At 34.3% G+C, this 18044-nt stretch overlaps 2 protein-coding genes across 4 annotated transcripts in view; one reads left to right on the top strand and one right to left on the bottom strand.

Moving 5' to 3' along the window:
- Window positions 1–288: 288 nt before the first annotated feature.
- LOC137014681 (transmembrane protein 80-like) lies at window positions 289–12394 on the bottom strand. 2 transcript variants are annotated; one of them, XR_010893882.1, is made up of 8 exons: window positions 12299–12394; window positions 6590–6661; window positions 6223–6239; window positions 4929–5022; window positions 4640–4732; window positions 4361–4562; window positions 2190–2284; window positions 289–421 (listed from the first exon to the last, which is right to left on the bottom strand). XR_010893882.1 is itself a non-coding variant. In XM_067379130.1 (7 exons), the coding sequence occupies exons 2-7, from the start codon at window positions 6606–6608 to the stop codon at window positions 2272–2274; spliced, it is 438 nt and encodes a 145-aa protein (XP_067235231.1). In that variant the 5' UTR covers window positions 6609–6661; window positions 12299–12394; the 3' UTR covers window positions 866–2271. The 2 variants fall into 2 exon arrangements, 1 of the variants encoding a protein (XP_067235231.1); XM_067379130.1 differs by lacking the exon at window positions 289–421 and having other exon boundaries at window positions 866–2284.
- Window positions 12395–12450: 56 nt separating this feature from the next.
- The window catches only part of myrf (myelin regulatory factor), a 40911-nt gene continuing 35317 nt past the window's right edge, over window positions 12451–18044 (top strand). For both annotated transcript variants that reach the window (XM_067379128.1, XM_067379127.1), the window contains exon 1: window positions 12451–12588. In XM_067379128.1, coding sequence (XP_067235229.1) covers window positions 12540–12588 — 49 coding nt within the window. In that variant the 5' untranslated portion in view covers window positions 12451–12539. The remainder of the gene's footprint in view (window positions 12589–18044) is intronic.

Genomic DNA, 18044 nt, shown 5'->3' with positions numbered 1-18044 from the left:
TCCTATGGCCACTCGAAAGGTTTCTGTGATGGCCACCTCATGTCTGCTCCAGTCATTCAAGAGGTTCCTGCCCAGGTTCCTTGTCATGGCTGCTTCAGAGCTCTGTCTCAGTACTCCCAGTTTTGGCAGCCCAAGTTCCTGCCACAGGCACTTCAAAGGCTCCTGTTGTTGTCTCACGGTCATCTCAATCCCAGATATCCTCAACTCAGCCACCCTGGTCTCCAGGCTTCCTGTCATAACTGCCTGGTCCTAGAAGTTTGTGTCACGGCTACCTCAGTGGCTGTTCAATTGCCAGATCTCATCTGTCCCAGTGGCAGGTGTTCATGTCATGGCTGCCCCAGATGTCCGGGTATCAGAGCTCCCCATTTCATCCACTCTGGTGTCAGAGCTCTGGGTGTCCGTCCAGCCAGTAAAAGCAAACCTGAAATAAAAAAATATGAAATTAATATGTTTACATTTTATCATTTTTGGGACTCTTTAACCCAAAGAAACGTATGCAGGTAAGTTAAAGTGAGAAACAATAAGAGTGTTTTAACAGAATTGATTTACAGGAAGTGCCTTTTGAATTTGTACCTCATTGTGATGATGAGGATCATCGAGTAATGGAGGGAATATGATATCAAATAACACCTTGTATCGCTTTAAATCTATTTATAATGTAAAATTATATGTCAACAACAAGTTTTAAACTTAAATAAAAAATGCAGCATAATTTCTCTAGATAATGTGAAATGTAGGGACATTTTAACAAAACGTGACGTTATTTATAAAATTTTACTGTTGTAATAATTGTTTTAGTTTTATCTATGTACTATAAAAACATATTTCCTTTCTGTTTGTCACACCAAAGGAAACAAAGCATAAGACAAGTTTATGCTTGGATAAGGTCTTCTTTATTTTCTTTTGTCTTTGAAACAAACAAAAAAGTGCAAAAGACAAAAGTAATTATTCTTAATAGATTATTAAAAATGAGTTTATAAAATACACTTTATAATAAAAAAGAAACAGAAATCTTACACATTAAAAGTGTACTTGCTAACTTGGTCTACTTCAAAAAGAAAATAAATAATATTTTTTGACAAATGCATTTTTAAATGACGTACACAAGACATGCAAACTCCAATCCTATACAGGTAAGCAGGGCCTAAAACTAACTATTTTAAAATTAACCAAGCGCCAAATGAGAGTAAAAATTGATGTTGGCGAGTGTATGAAACGGTGTCAATCGCCAGTTGGCCGGTAACATTTTTATAAATTCTAACAATGCATTGCTGTGAGAACATGAACGTGAACAAACATGAACGACGATCGGGACAGTTGACAGGCCAGTGCGTCATCATCACAAAAGTTTAAGCCTTGCCAATTTAAATATTCAAGACACAAAAAGAGAACTCAATTTGTTACCCACACGCTGTGTGGGAAGTTTATTGTGCTCGTTTTGTGCAAACCATCGAAGTGCACGTCCAGACAGCGTGCAAATACAGAAATGAGCTCTGTTTCACGTTGTCTTGTGCTTGAACGGATATATTCACACAAAGTTATGTCGAAAAATGCACATCTCAGCGAGTATCCTAGTAAACATAGTCGGTTATGGCTTGAGTGAATGTAAACAGTGTACAGTTTCAGTATATTAGATCTGTGCATTAGGTCTTAAAGTGATGGCAGCCTAATGTTTCTGCTGCTGACTGTGTTTTTAATGTTAATCAAACAAAAAAGGAAAAGGAAAAAATCACTCACTGCTCTTTGAAACTTTAATAAGGATTAATCTATGTTTAATTAATAAAGTGAAAACTATCTAGTGTTATTTTACATTTGATTACTTTATTCAATGTCTCTACCTGAAAACTACTGTTACTTGTCTTTCATAATGTTTTAAATGTATATTATTTAGGCTAGTAGTTTTGGCTGTGGTAAATTTTTTATGGTATCTAAAATTTTGGTGTCATAATCGGCCATTTTTGGCAAAACACTTTAATGGACTGTAAAATATTTATGGCCGGTTACATTTTCTTAAGTTACCGGCCTTGGCAGGTGTGGCAAAAAGTTCGTTTTAGGCCCTGCAAAAGTAAGTGTTCCAGAGAAATCTGTTCAATTCTAGATCAGGGTATTGTTTAAAAACAAACAGTTTTAATGAAAATACTTTTTTATATATATGACAGATTACAAATTGTAATCAAACTTGGATTTACAGATCAGGAAACTGTAGTCCGTTGCATAGCAATTAAAATCTCCGGCAGCCTATCAGCTGTAGAGCCACAGAGATGTTGTGAGTCAGGAGTAAGCACTAGAAAAGAGAACAAGACACACAATCAACACCACAGACACTTACTCAATATAAAGCACACTTAATAATAGTGCGCATACATCTCATGAGAAACCAGGCTAAAGCAAGCACAAGACATGATGGTTATGATTCACCTCAGTACAAACTGTGTCTCAGATATTATTGGATGTGGAGAGCAGCTCAGATTTCATATGATTTGTTTTTAAGTTTGTATTGAGATATCTGACTTTTGCGTGTAGACTTTCGGAAACTATTACGTGAGATTACGCTGTTTGACTTTAAGGAGCCTAATGTTACTAATGTTGTCCTTCTCTTTTGTTTCCTGTGTTTTTCCCGTGAATGAAACTCTGAGGGCCAGTCTCTGAGTTTGAATTATTAAAGTCTTGTTCATTCAGGAGGCCGTTCACTGTAACTGCAGCTCGGCGTGGGTCGACGGATTTACTTTGCTTTGTCCCCACGCTCATTTTACGATTCTTTTGTTCTGACAATGATGTTACCGTCTGGGTTACCGTCAGATAGCCAAGCCATGGACATAAACATATATACTGCCCTCCAGAAGTTAGGAAACGCCCTAGAAAAGTGGGGTTTTGGACAATATTGGCATTAATCCTTTTTAATTTGTGATAATTTTGCACTGATAAGGGACAACACAAACTACGAAAACATATTTTATTACATAAACAGTTTATACATAGAAAAAACTTACATTTTTGATTCATCAAAATATCCACCATTAGCAGCTATCTGACCTAAACTGGGTTCTGATTGGATCATTGGATTCTAAACTTAATTGACAATCAATTGTTGAAGCTATTAAGGTGTGCGGACCAAAAATCTTTTACAAACCTGGGCCAAGTTTAAACCAGTAATCACAGCTGGCAAAGGGGCATGTCTGACTTTGACATGTATATATTGCCATTATTATGTAATCAAAATGAAAATTATTATTGCTGGTCTTCAATGATAATGTCAAGTTACTTTAATGTATTTGCACCAAAAAATGATAAGGATTTATGCTGATATCGTCCAAAACCACACTTTGCCAGGGGTGTTTCCAAACTTTTGGAGGGCAGTGTATATACAACTTACAGGCTCTGTTCTAAAACCTAGCAAGCTGCCTACATAGTTAGAACTGAACAAAATGCTCTACAAAGACAGACACAACAACTCACAATTGCACAGTGCTCATTACATAAAACACATGAGACTGAAAGTTTTTTCTGTTGAGATAATCACATTATACTCTACAGTAAGGTAAAAATGTCTTGTGTAAAACAGTGTAATATAATTTACATAACGAAATGTATTGAAACGGAAATCATTTAGCATAATTATAATTAATTATCCATGTGTGTTATATGTTTTTATGTTTATTATGTGTCATTTAAGTTTACCAACATGCTAACAGACAAACTCAACTGATATCAATTGACCCTTCGCCGGGAGTTTGATTGACAAGTGATCTAACCAATCATAACGCTGAATCTGCCATTTTGTCTGACAAAGCAGTCAGGAGTTAGAAGATTAACCTCGGTGGACTTGAACTTGAAAAATGGTGTGTACTGACATCTTTCCGCATTTGAAACAACATTCCTTCTGATGTTCATTCATGTTTATTTGATGCTATAAATGAACTAGTAGGAATAGATGATCGGTTCACGAGCCGCTTGAGCTGAGGCTCTACAGCAATCTGTCACGACACATTAAAGAGCCACAAAACAGTTTTTATTGTTCGAATTTCTTAAAAAAATGACACAATTTGAAAGCTGGGACTTTGTTTAATATCATAGTAACCTGCTCTGTCTTGTCTGTCGATGTGTTGTTGTGTCCTCTTTGCTCTGCGATGTATTTGTCACTGTGTGTGGCGTGACAGTGCCATGGCTTGTCGGACAAAGCAACAATAACTAAGGGGGGCGGGTCTTTGTGAAGGGTCAATTGCGAGTTGAGTGTCCCATGTTTGGATGACACGGATTTCAAATCCATCTGAGTTATGATGCAGCTTTACTAAGCAAGGGAGCTTACTAGATTTTGATACAGAACCCAAGTGTCCAAAACTACAAGTATGTGAACTCTGACCTGGTGAAGCGCGCCAGCGTCCCAAGGCCCACAATTCCTGTCAGGCCGTACAAGCAGAGCAAGATGGCGCCAATGATGACATCAGCTCGCAGAACGTACGACTGCCAAATGACAAAATAGAGCGCCAGCAGCACTGTGGCCCCTGTGGCAATCAGATTCGAACCTGTGTAGCCCTCGCTCTCCTGTAGGTTACCCCTGACTCCTGAGGAAGAAGAGAGACTGACGTGAGGACAATGAAAATGTTTTTACAAAACAAGAATAGGATTTTGCCAGACTCACCCCAGTACACCCTCAGGACCTCAAAACCGGCCATAAGAAACAGCAGACACACGTCTAGCGCGAGTCGGCCAACAGGATAACTCAACACATGAGCTGTCAAACAGCATAAAAAACACTAGATATAGTGCAGGACGAGTTATACAATAAAATGTAAAACTTGTGGTTAGTTCAAATCATAACCGTATACATGCATGAGCAATAGTTCTAGTGATGCTCAACTAAGCAAAAACAACTAAAATCCCTCCAAAAACTGTTTTTAAGTACATAAATACTAATATTAAGTACTCACTCTTGTAGATGATCATGGAGAGGGTGGACAGGAAGTAAAACACACTGAAAGCTGCTGAGAGATACAGCAGGATTTGGAGCAGCACAGATGAGAGCTGGTGTCGATTAAGGCTTAAAACATGCAAAAGTATTCTTATGAATACCTTATGAGTATTTGAATATGGTCATTAAACATTAGGCTACTATAAATCTAATTTTAATTGTGTTAGGAAACTAGATGAAGAAATTCAATTCAAATATGAATATAAGGAAGAAGAATGAATATTAATGGAAATGAAAAGTAATTATATATATATATATACACACACACACATACAGAACCAATCATAAGTTTGGACACATTAGTATTTTTAATGTTTTTGAAAGAAGTCTTGTTTGCTCATCAAGGCTGCATTTATTTGTTCAAAAATACAGAAAAAAACAGTAATATTTTGAAATATTATAACAATTTAAAGCAATGGTTTTCTATTTTAATATACTTTAAAATATAATTTATTTCTGTGATCAAAGCTGAATTTTCATTCACATGATCCTTCAGAAATCATTTTAATATTATGATTTACTATCAATGTTGGAAACATTTGTGCTGCTTAATATAATTTTATAACCTGTGATACTTTTTTTCAGGATTCTTTGATGAATAAAAAGTTAAGAAAGAACAGCATTTATTTAAAATAACAATATACAGTACCGTTCAAAAGTTTGGGGTCAGTAATTTCTTTATTTATTTTCAAATTATTTATTACTTTTATTCAGCAAGGATGTGTTAAACATCCATAAAAAGTGATAGTAAAGACTTAAATTGCTAGAAAACATTTCTATTTTAAATAAATGCTTTTCTTTTTAACTTTTTATTCATCAAAGACTCCTGAAAAAAGTATCACAGTTTCTAAATAATATTAAGCATCACAACTGTTTTCAACATTGATAATAACTGAGCAGCAAATCATCATATTAGAATGATTTCTGAAGGATCATGTGACACTGAATACTGGAGTAATGATGCTGAAAATTCAGCTTTGCATCACAGAAATAAATTATATTTTAACATATATTAAAATAGAAAACAATAGCTTTAAATTGTAATAATACTTCACAATATTACTGATTTTTCTGTATTTTTTATCAAATAAATGCAGCCCTGGCGAGCAAAAGAGACTTCTTTCAAAACATTAAAAATAGTAATTTGTCCAAACTTTCGACGGTATTACTTATCTTCCCTCTCTCTTTTCCGTCCATCTATCCATTCATCAATGCTCAGGATCTGTTATTCCGTGGATATTCACAAAGGATACAACATTGTTGCGTTTGCCTAAAGGGGAAAAACACAATTATATTTGATATACTAAATAAAATAACCTTAAGAATCCAAATACGCTCACTGAGGACATATTACATCAAATCTGCTGCGCAATAGCTTGTAACGCATGAAATAGTAAACATTTCTGGCATTTTCATAAAGTTATATATTAAAAATATTTAACAGTCCGATTTTCCATAAATCACAGGACCTCGACAGACATATAACGCAATAATTAAACCATATAAAAAACGGAGAAACGTTTTAAACCATTAAAAACATAAAGATTTCACTGTGATGTGAGGAAAATTGCGTTTATTTTCGCTAATAAAATCAGTATCTATGGCAACGGCGCGGTTTACCTGCATGTCCAATCGCCATCTTGATTCGCTCCCTCTCCTCTGGTTCGCCCAGTGTTTAGTCTTTGGCGCCTCCTAGTGAACAGGAGTGAAGTCAACGCAGGACATGATTACAGGATTTTATGTTGAGGTTTTTAAAATGAATGCCCAGGCAAATATATATATATATATATATATATATATATATATATATATATATATATATATATATATATATATATATATATATATATATATATATATATATATATATATATATATATATATATATATATATATATATATATATATATATATATATATATATATATATATATATATATATATATATATATATATATATATATATATATATATATATATATATATATATATATATATATATATATATATATATATATATATATATATATATATATATATATATATATATATATATACACACAGAATATCAATGCATTAAAAACATTACTTAAAAAAGAAGTCTTGTGGAGTGTGGAACCAGTGTGGAAATGTTTTTACAAAGATTTGATGGCACTGCTTTATTTTGTTCTCAGACGACAATGGCTTGCTGTATAAATTTGTTATGGTGATTACATTTGTCCAGTAACAGTAAACGTTTCTCTTTCTCTTTTGTACTTTAGATTTACTAATGTTATCTGCCAAAAAATACAAGTTTCATGAAAAATTTAAATAATAATTTTTTTTTTTTTTTTTTTAATATTATTCTGTGTAGATTTTATTGTTCAATGTCAGAGAGGTCAACACATAGGCTATTTTTCCCCAATAATTTTGTTTATTTGTCATTTTGAATTATTTCGTAAGACTCACTCAAGGTTGGAGAATATATTTAGTTTTAGAATATTTTATTGTTTTGATTTTCCAACCCCTTTAACTTTAACTTTTTGAGCACAGATGTGAAAATTCAATAAGGTTGGTCTCATTGTAAAGAAGACAAGTAAATGTACTGTATTAAACATTTATTATTTTATACAAAATGTGTATTTTACAAAATAATTTTTACTCTAGAATTTCTACAAAATAAAAGCCTAACCAAGTCGTGTTCCAAATTTGAAGCTGATATCACAAAAATTTAAGTTCCTATGAGATCTTATTTAAGCGTAATACCCAAAATAGCCACCCACATTCCATTGATTTTTGAAATGTTTTAAATTTCTGTCACAATATTACCTCTATCATAAAACAGTCGCCAAATATATAAGCTTGAGTCTCAGACCTTTCCAACAATGTGTTTTGTCAAGGTTAGAAAAAAGTTTTGATTATAAATTAGTTCATATAAATTTTGTAATTTGAAACATGACAACGCCCACTAGGGGAGGAGCCCGCTAAACGGTTTTAAAGTACCATTTCCATGGTAACTCAATGTCTGAATTCAAAACGGTTTTCACAGGATGAATTCTGAGTGTTTACAATGATATCTAATTCATGTTGATCACCAAAATATGTTATAGGGGAAAAAAAGGCATTAGAAAAAGAACGGCAAGCATCCTGCTAGCCGGACACTGACAATTAAGGGGTTTCAAATATTTTCTTTAATTAATTCAAAGATTTGCAACTGAAGTTATCTGAAAATACATTTTCTTCATCCTGTGCATATGGAAACATTTATTATTAAGGGTTTTATCGTAGGGGCCGTTTACACGACTGTTTTCAACTAAAAACGGAAAAATTTGTATGCGTTTTGTTATGCGTTATTTTACACGACAACTGCATTTTGGCAGCCAGAAAATGAAAACTTTTGAAAACGGGTTTCAAAGTGCAAGTTATCGTAAACTACAAAAATGCGAATTTGTGAAAACGGTGATGTCATGTACATGCATATTACGTGTTTATTCTGTTTCTTCACAAAGTGACATCGTTTTTACAGCGTTTTTAATCATTTTTGTGGTTTTTTGTCAACAGGAATCGTTGTCATCTGTCACGAAAATAGTGAAGGAAAAACTTTTACATTTTTAGTACATCGTTATTGAGCCCCGCACATGACATGCAAGAAAAAAATTATAGGCTAAATCATGCACATGATTTAATAATTCGTTCCCTCGATTTACTAAATCATGAGCACGATTTAGCAAATCGAGGGAATGAAATTGCGAATGATTTAGCAAATGGAGGGAACGAATTAGTAACTTGTGTGCATGATTTAGCAAATCGAGGGAAATTAAATAGTAAATCGTGCAAATGATTTAGCAAATCGAGGGAATGAAATACTAAATTGCGCGTGATTTAGCAAATCGAGGGAATGAAATAGTAAATCACGCGTGATTTAGCAAATCGAGGGAACGAATTAGTAAATTGTGTGCATGATTTAGCAAATCGAGAGAATGAAATAGTAAATCTTGCACGCGATTTAGCAAATCGAGAGAATGAAATAGTAAATCGCGCACGTGATTTAGCAAATCGAGGTAACAAAATAGTAAATCGTGTACATGATTTAGCAAATCGAGGGAACGAAATAGTAAATCGTGTGCATGATTTAGCAAATCAAGGGGAAAAAAATAGTAAATCGCGCACGCGATTTAGCAAATCGAGGGGACAAAATAGTAAATTGCGCGTGATTTAGCAAATCGAGGGAATAAAATAGTAAATCGTGTGCATGATTTAGCAAAACGAGGGAATTAAATAGTAAATTGTGTGAATGATTTAGCAAATTGAGGGAATGAAATAGTAAATCGTGTGAATTATTTAGCAAATCGAGGGAACGAAATAGTAAATTGCACGTGATTTAGCAAATCGAGGGAATGAAATAGTAAATCACGTGTGATTTAGCAAATCGAGGGAATAAAATAGTAAATTGTGTGCATGATTTAGCAAATCGAGGGAATGAAATAGTAAATCGCGCGTGATTTAGCAAATCGAGGGAACGAATTAGTAAATTGTGTACATGATTTAGCAATTCGAGGGAACGAAATAGTAAATCGTGCGTGATTTAGCAAATCCAGGGAACGAATAGTAAATCATGTGCATGATTTAGCAAATCGAGGGAATAAAATAGTAAATCGTGCACACGAATTAGCAAATCGAGGGAACAAAATAGTAAATCGCGTGTGATTTAGCAAATCGAGCGAATGAAATAGTAAATCGTGCGAATAATTTAGCAAATCAAGGGAATGAAATAGTAAATCACGTGTGATTTAACAAATAGAGGGAACGAATTAGTAAATCGTGTGCATGATTTAGCAAATCGAGGGAATGAAATAGTAAATCGTGCACGCGATTTAGCAAATCGAGGTAACGAAATAGTAAATCGTGTACATGATTGAGCAAATCAAGGGAACGAAATAGTAAATCGCGTGATTTAGCAAATCGAGGGAACGAAATAGTAAATCGTGTGCATGATTTAGCAAATCAAGGGAATAAAATAGTAAATCGTGCATGCAATTTAGCAAATCGAGGGAACGAAATAGTAAATCGTGTACATGGTTTAGCAAATCGAGGGAACGGAATAGTAAATCGTGTACATGATTTAGCAAATCGAGGGAACGGAATAGTAAATCGTGCGCACGATTTAGCAAAACAAGAGAATGAAATAGTAAATCGTGCGAATGACTTAGCAAATCGAGGGAACGAAATAGTAAATCGCGCGTGATTTAGCAAATCGAGGGAATGAAATAGTAAATCACGCGTGATTTAGCAAATCGAGGGAATGATTTAGCAAATCGAGGGAATAAAATAGTAAGTTGTGCACGCGATTTAGTAAATCGAGGGAATAGTAAATCGCGCGTGATTTAGCAAATCGAGGGAATTAAACTTTTTTCTTGATTGTCATGTGAGGGCTTCATACATTGTTGTTGTGTAAATGTACCCTAAATAATTTTTTTATTTCAATATTTTATCTTAAAATATCTGCAAACAGAAACAGCACACAAGTACAAATTCTCTTGCACATTCATGTGAGCACAAACACACAACTACAACACACACGCACTTTGTAATTCAATGGAATGTATGATGATAAGACACATTAGTCAGTATGTAGTGAAAAAACACACCTGCTGAAAGAGAGAGGGGGACATTTTAGCACCACCCCATTTTTTGTGCGTGTGAAATATGATCCAAATATGATTTTAGAAGGTTAGGGATGGTAGCTGAAGGTGTTTTATTTTGCTACTAACTTATTTTAGCAGCTGGAGCACATCAGCTCAGGGCCTAAATCTCAAACCACACTGTCTGACAGTCATCATTTGGTTATAGATTACTGAATGACATGGTCTCAATGACTCCTAATCAACAATAGCAGTATACAGCCAGAGTAAGACATGCTGTAACTCCACATGCACACACTCCTGTGTAAACACACACACACACTTTCATTGTGGTGGACTAACAGGACAGGGTCACATGTGTGCAGCCACACATATACAGCTACGCTCACATTTAGACGAAGTGCATTAACACAGCCAGATGTTTCTTTGTCTCTACAGCCTCAAGCTCTCTTTTTCTCGCCTGCGTCCTCCCAAACAATCCACGCAGTGTGTCGTGGGAAGAACGGGCGTGTTGTTCAGGTCAAACAGAGGAAAAAGGAGGGTGAGAGAAAGAGAGAGAGAGAAAGATGCTCCAGCTGTGAGTAAAAACAACAAAACTGCATTTGATTGGGAGGGGGGTGGGATGGACACAGGGTCATTGTTTGTAAAGAGGTCGCGGATAAAGAGACGAGAGAAACAGATCACTCAGCTCATGCAGTGATAAATGATGGCGTTACACCTCATTCATTCACAATCCCTCAAACAACACGACACAACTGATGCGATGCCACAATATTTTTAAGATTAAACCATAGGCATATATGAGAAGATAAATATGAAATAAGTAAAAAAAAATATATATTGATTACAATATTCATGTGCCATAATATTATCACTATACTGTTCAAAAACATAATATTGCCATTTTTGTTTACACTTCATAAAAAATAACTAAATATGTAATAGCTGTAGTATTGGATGTTAATATCATGCCAGTTTGATATATGGAACAGCTAGGCCTATATACACTTAAAAAAAAAACAAAAAAAAACAAAACAAAACAAAACAAAACAAAAAAAACGTATTCTTGAAAGTAGCCTACTTTTGAGTAGTACAGTGTACATTATACATAAAAGTAGCCTAAAAGACCATATAAGTACCTAAAATCACTCATTTACATATTGTAAACATTGCAAAAACTGTCAGTTATGCCTATGTGATGCTATTATGTTTGTTTATGTCTGTTTAGTTTTTTTATATGTCTCGTTTGCGTTTTTGAGTTGACAAAAACGAGGTTTATTTTAATAGAAAACCTCTTTGTAGTTGGCCTGATAAGTCACTGTCATACGTAATAAATTAAAACAGCCAAACTGCGATGGAAATACTTCTTAAAACTAGATTTTAGTGACATTTGTCTTTTCCTCTCGCGCTCACTCGTGGAGCGCGTGCACAGCGCTAGTAGAGCGAGAGCGCGCAGAGAAAGACGTTGAGCGCGTCTGACTGAAAGTGGCTCGAGCGCTGGTCGGTGCGCGCAAAACCTGCTCACAGGATAATTTTATCGAATAAAAATATTTTCCTAACTTCAGACGACCATTTCTTATTAAATAAATCCGTAATGACACGTCGCAGTAACAAATAAACGAAATCATCGGGGTGGAAAACTGGAATATGCCTCCACCTGACATTCAAAGGTAAAATCTCCTCAGAAAAAAAGGAATTTGTTACTTACGGAAGGAACTGAAACAACTAAACTGTTTTTAAATTGCCTTCATTAATTATCCAGAGGAGATATTGGTACTGAATTCGTTCGAGGAGCTCGGTGGCTGTTGTTGTTATTATAAAGATAATTGTGCGTCAAGTTGTTGAACAGGGATGATGAGAGTTTGAAGCGCACGCGACTCCCGCCGCTCCCGCGCGCCGGAGGATCCGTCCGTTCATGTTCATGGAGTTTATAAGCGGGAGCCGCTAGAATGGATGCAGTGATTGATGAAACGGAGGCCTTACAAAGATTCTTCGAAGGTAAGACAGTTCAGTGACCTGTTGATGTGACCGTTTAAAAGTAGTTCAGATCACTGTTTGGATCAGATGGTAATACCATGGTGCTCTTATTTACATCATTATCGTTTTCCCCCCAGGTAACTTATAAACTTAAAGTCTGATTTAATATGTCCGAATCAACCTGACTACATTAGGTTACACCAATACAAGTCATTTTAAGTGTGAGAACAAGCTATAATAAAACAAAGCATGGGCCAAGAACCATATGTCTAGCAAACCATGAAGGTGCTTTTGTTAATTTGTTTATAATGAACCTGATTCAGGGGAAAAAAATCACTCTGGTTGGTGATGATGGTTATTGTTTAATGTTCTGCACTGATTCACTTCACAATAACACTTTATAGAGTCCAATTCTCACTATTAACTACGACTTTTGCCTTAGTAAACTCCTATTTTCTGCTTATTAATAGTGGTAAGGTAGTTGTTAAGTTTAGGTATTGGTAGGATTAAGGGATATAGAATATGGTCATGCAGAATAAGGTATAAATATGGCAGCCAATATGCTATTAATACACAGCAAAATTCCCAGAGTTAAATCAACTCTGCTCAGATTACATATGGTCCCTCTCTATATAGTTTTAAAGTAACACTGAAGCAGAGTTAAAGGTAATGAGATAATTAAGTGATCAATTAAGTTATGATTGAGCAGTAGTGATGAACACCTGCTGTTAACAAGCAGAATCACTGAAGAGAAACACAATAACTATGAATTCCAGCCACAGTCTTAGATGAAATCAACTGAAGATAAAAGACATTAAATCTCTCAGGATCTGATTAAACAACTCCACAAACAGCATATTATCTCATTAACTTTAACTCTGCTTCAGTGTTATTTTAACTCTAGAGATGGACCAAATGAAGAGTTTGGTTCCAAAATGCAATAACTCCATTTTGATTCATTCGAGTAAAAATGTGTTTTCTTTACCAAGAAAGTGGCAAGATGAAAACCACTATTTTCTGTTTCAAACTTTCACATAGCATCTTTTGGTTATAAAAACATTAACAATTCAAATCTACATTTTGATTTTAAAAAGTTTATTATAAAAATGTATCATTTTTTAATGCAATAAATCCATGACACTTTTTTTTCAAAATGCAGTTAATCCATCAGTATAAAAGTTATTTTTCAAATTGAAAATACACAACAAAGTAAGTTGATTCACATATATGACAGAGTCTAAACTTTGCCAATATTTATCTTACAGGCATTTTACTAAAAATACATTCAGCCGTCGCTCCCAAAATGAATTCAACAGGTCATCTTCTTAATGTTATAAATTATTTGTCATTACTGATTAATGAGTATCTGGTGCCACCGCACGGTTATAATAAACACATTTGACGAGTAAATTGGGATAAAAAACTGCTTTTTAAAAAAGCCTTCAATGTTTACAGTGGGTGAATTGGTTGAGTGGATATATCGCGTTCTGCAGAAAAAGGAGGCTGGCGTTTGTCACGTTTTGAAAGAAAGGGAGAAAACATGACAGAATAACATGACGGATATCGCATTTTGCGCAAAATTTATAAATTACTTTTCAATACCGATCAGATACAATACTGATTTTGGCGGAAACTCAATTTTTAAAAAAAAAAAAGGCGTTTATCGCATTTTGGAACCAAACTCTTCATATGTTCTCTGAGCAGAGTTGATTTAACTCTGGGGATTTTGCTGTCTATGCATGCTAATAAGCAACTACTTAATACAGTGAGAAGTGGAGAAGCCTAAACTAAAGTGTTACCATTAAGCTTATTTCACTGACAAGTTTTTTGTCGTGTTTCAAACATGATTGGCTCGTGATGATATAAAAAGACATAAAAAGCCACTGATGAGCCATCCCAGGGAGGAATGTTGAAGGGCAGAAAGGTGGAGAGGATCGAAAAGAGAGATGATGTACGGATGCGGGGAGCGAAGGATGGAATCCAGAGGAGAGAGGAGGAGGGGTTTGAGGAGAAACACTGGGAAGGACAGAGGAATGTGATAAATGGTGTGTTTGTAATGGTTAAGACAGAGACAACGAGAATAAGAGAACTAAAGAGAGAGATGGATTAATGAATAGATAGTTGGGGCTGTTGAGCAAGAAAATAAGATAAGATGAAAACAAAAGGATGAATCAGATGTGATTCAATTCAATTCATTCTTTATTTCAGAGACCCATAGGTCCATATCAAAAAGTAAAAAAAAAAACATACATTTATGAACAACTACAAACTTTCCGCTGATTTGTCCATTGTCCAGTTTATTATGAAGATTTTTTGCATTGTTTTCATGAGAGTGTAATACATTTTACACACAATTTTCAAAACGGTAATGCCAAAAATCTTATTATAATTAATATAATGTAAAAAAATATATATTATTTTAATAATAATAATTATATATATATATATATATATATATATATATATATATATATATATATATATATATATATATATACATCATGTAGTATTTGTATGAATTAAAAACATTTTTTATTATTAATATAATGTAAAATATATATATATATATATATATATTTAAATTACAGTAACATAAACATGAATAATGAAAATTACAAAATAATGACAATTTGGGGAGAAAATGTGCTAAGTTGTTTTGAAAAAAAATGTAAAATCTGTGATGGTCCTAAAACAAAGATCTCATTTACAATTTCACATATAAATTTGTTGGATATGTTTTTGTGTGATTCGCTCTTTTAGTGACATCACTGCAAAGTGTTGATGTATTTCCTTCTGCGTTTTTTATTATCTTTTTTTCTTCAGAAAGCTTTTAACTTCATTGTCCCCTCAGAGTGGTCATATTCGTTTCTCTGTCATTCTTGACAGATAAAAGCCGTAGTTTTTTATGGTGAGTTCTAAGCTGAACTGTTTATTTTGGAGGGATTTTCCAACCATAATTTGTGGCGAATCATTAGGCGTGAGTGCGTGTTGTCAGAGCAGGTGTAACGGTTTGTATATATGACAGTGTTTTACTGTAAACACTGTTGACTTCTTTGGGCTCTGGAGTTCATGGCCGTCAAGAACTGCTCTTTAACGAGAATTTCACATGTTTACATTCTTCATTTGGGGAGTGAGGCATGATGTGCCTCTGGACCTTGATCGAAACACTGGAGATGTTCTGACAGACCTTTCCACTGAGACACAGTAGAAAGTATTAGTATGCAATGTGAATTAGAAGAATTGTGGTGTTTTTTTTCATTAATATATTACAAATTCACAGTTTTTGTTCAGGAGTCTGTTTATGGTTTGTGTTTTTGATAACACTGTTGTGAATCAGGCAATAAATTTAACGTAAATGAGATTCTGATTCATATCATTCAGATTTTGACGTTTTTCTATTATTTGACTGTGTGTATTTGTGGGATTGAATTGATGGCTGATTGCTGTTTTTAATTGTGCTTCACATCCACGATTCCCAATGAATGCTCTGTGTGTTTGTTCTCTGTTTGTTTGTGTGTGTTGTGTGTATGGTGGGGGGGGGGGTATCTTAAATGAACATCCATTGTGGAGTACAGCAACACAAAGCACAAAAGAAGAGGCAGATTGAGCTGTTTGTCTGATTTGACCCTCAGCTGTCCAAGAGGAAAATTTTATTGCTCAGAGGTCGCTCTATCAAAGCTCAAACAATGTAATAGAGTTTCATGAAAATATCAAGTTTGTTTTGGATGTTTCTCTGACAATTCCTAAGAAGAAACAGGCAGAAATAGGCACAGAATAGGTAACGCATTACAAGTAACACAAATTATGTAATTAGATTACTTTTTTCAAGTAACTAGTAAAATAATGCATTACTTTTGAAATTACAACAAAAAATCCGAGTTACTTTTTCAAATAAGTAATGGAAGTTACTTTGTTTTCCCATTTACTAACTGACAGCTCTCTTGTCCCCATGTTGCAAGAAATCGGGAGTAAGGCCATGTGTCCACCAAAGCATTTTTAGCCAGCTGATAACGCTATGCGCTCTTCTGAAAGCAGTTAGCTGTGAGCGGTTCAGCAGCGCAGCGTTTTTTTTTCCAGTTGAGACTCTTTGCTTGCTTAAATATCCATGGAAGTGTTATCCTATTCACAGATAGTTTGTTTCTTTACTGTTTCTATATAAAAATGTTGATACAATGTGAAGTATTTGCTCTGGCTCTTGTTTTAAATTATCCTGTTCGATTATTATGCTTGTTGTTGTCATCTGTTGACGCTGTACAATGCAGAATGTGGTGGTTGCCTTTACATTTGCCAAAAATAGAACTAAAAAAACAAAAGCAAGCCCAGCCCAGGTGAGAAAAAGTAACTCAAAAGTAATGTAACACATAAAAAGTAACTAAGTAATGCAATTAGTTACTTTTTTAGGGAGTAACGCAATATTGTAATGCATAGTAACTTTCCCCAACACTGGTTGTCATACGGTTTAAAATCCTGGGTTAAAAACAAGTTGGGTTGAAAATGGACAAACCCAGTGATTGGGTTAAATGTTTTCCCAACTATTGTGTAAAAATTACTACGACTGGCTTAAAAACAGGTTGGAACTTAAAAATCAGACACATAATTACTAGAGACAACAAAAATAATCAAAAGGTGAACACTTATTAATAAGTAATTTAATAAATGTGTATTAATTATTATTCATTAAACATATTAATAAATGTTAATTTCCAACATACTTTGGGTTCACTTTAAGCAAGCAATACAGTAATTTTTAAACAATATTTGAGTTAAATAAAACTACCCAGCAGGTTGGACAAACATTTAACCCAATCGCTGGGTTTGTCTATTTTCAACCCAACTTGGGTTTTTTAGAGTGTACAGTAAAAGGATAACAGCTCAGATATTTTAGTCTTGGAAGAATTCAATGAGAAATGTTTATATTGAGATCTCTGACTTTTGATTGAGACTGGCAAATCAGTTTGAGACACTGTTGATTTCTCTTCTGTAACACCAGAGGAGACACAAGTGAGATTACTGTGGTCTTTTCCTCAGAAGAAACATCTGAGAAGCAGGAGACTTCAGCAGAATTCTCAATTTAATCTCACTGATGCCTAGTAGAGACAATTTAGGGTTTTTTCAGTTCAAAATAATTACATTTTCATTCTTTTGAACTGTCTGATTTTACTTGTGTAAATATTAGATCAATCGCTAAAAATTTAAATACTTCAGTGATGTGTCTTCTACAATATCAGCTGAACAATATTAGTAATAAATCGTACCACCTCACTTGTCTCAAGCAGGCGAATTCATTTGAGAGGAATGGATTGACATTCTCAAAGTAAACAAACAGCCCTGATAAACATTCTCTGTGTTTTCATTATTCGCAAGGATGGATGGTTACTGGCTTCTATCCCTTTGGTTCTGAGAGGTGTGGAGACGATATTTTTCAGATATTTTCCTTAACATAACTAGCACCGAAACCCCTTGTGACATAAGAGCGT

Source organism: Chanodichthys erythropterus, chromosome 24 (assembly GCF_024489055.1).
Source record: "Chanodichthys erythropterus isolate Z2021 chromosome 24, ASM2448905v1, whole genome shotgun sequence".
In the NCBI taxonomy this organism is placed as follows: Eukaryota; Metazoa; Chordata; class Actinopteri; order Cypriniformes; family Xenocyprididae; genus Chanodichthys; species Chanodichthys erythropterus.
Note: the sequence above shows the minus strand (reverse complement) of the source record. Positions and strands in the feature narration are given on the sequence as shown.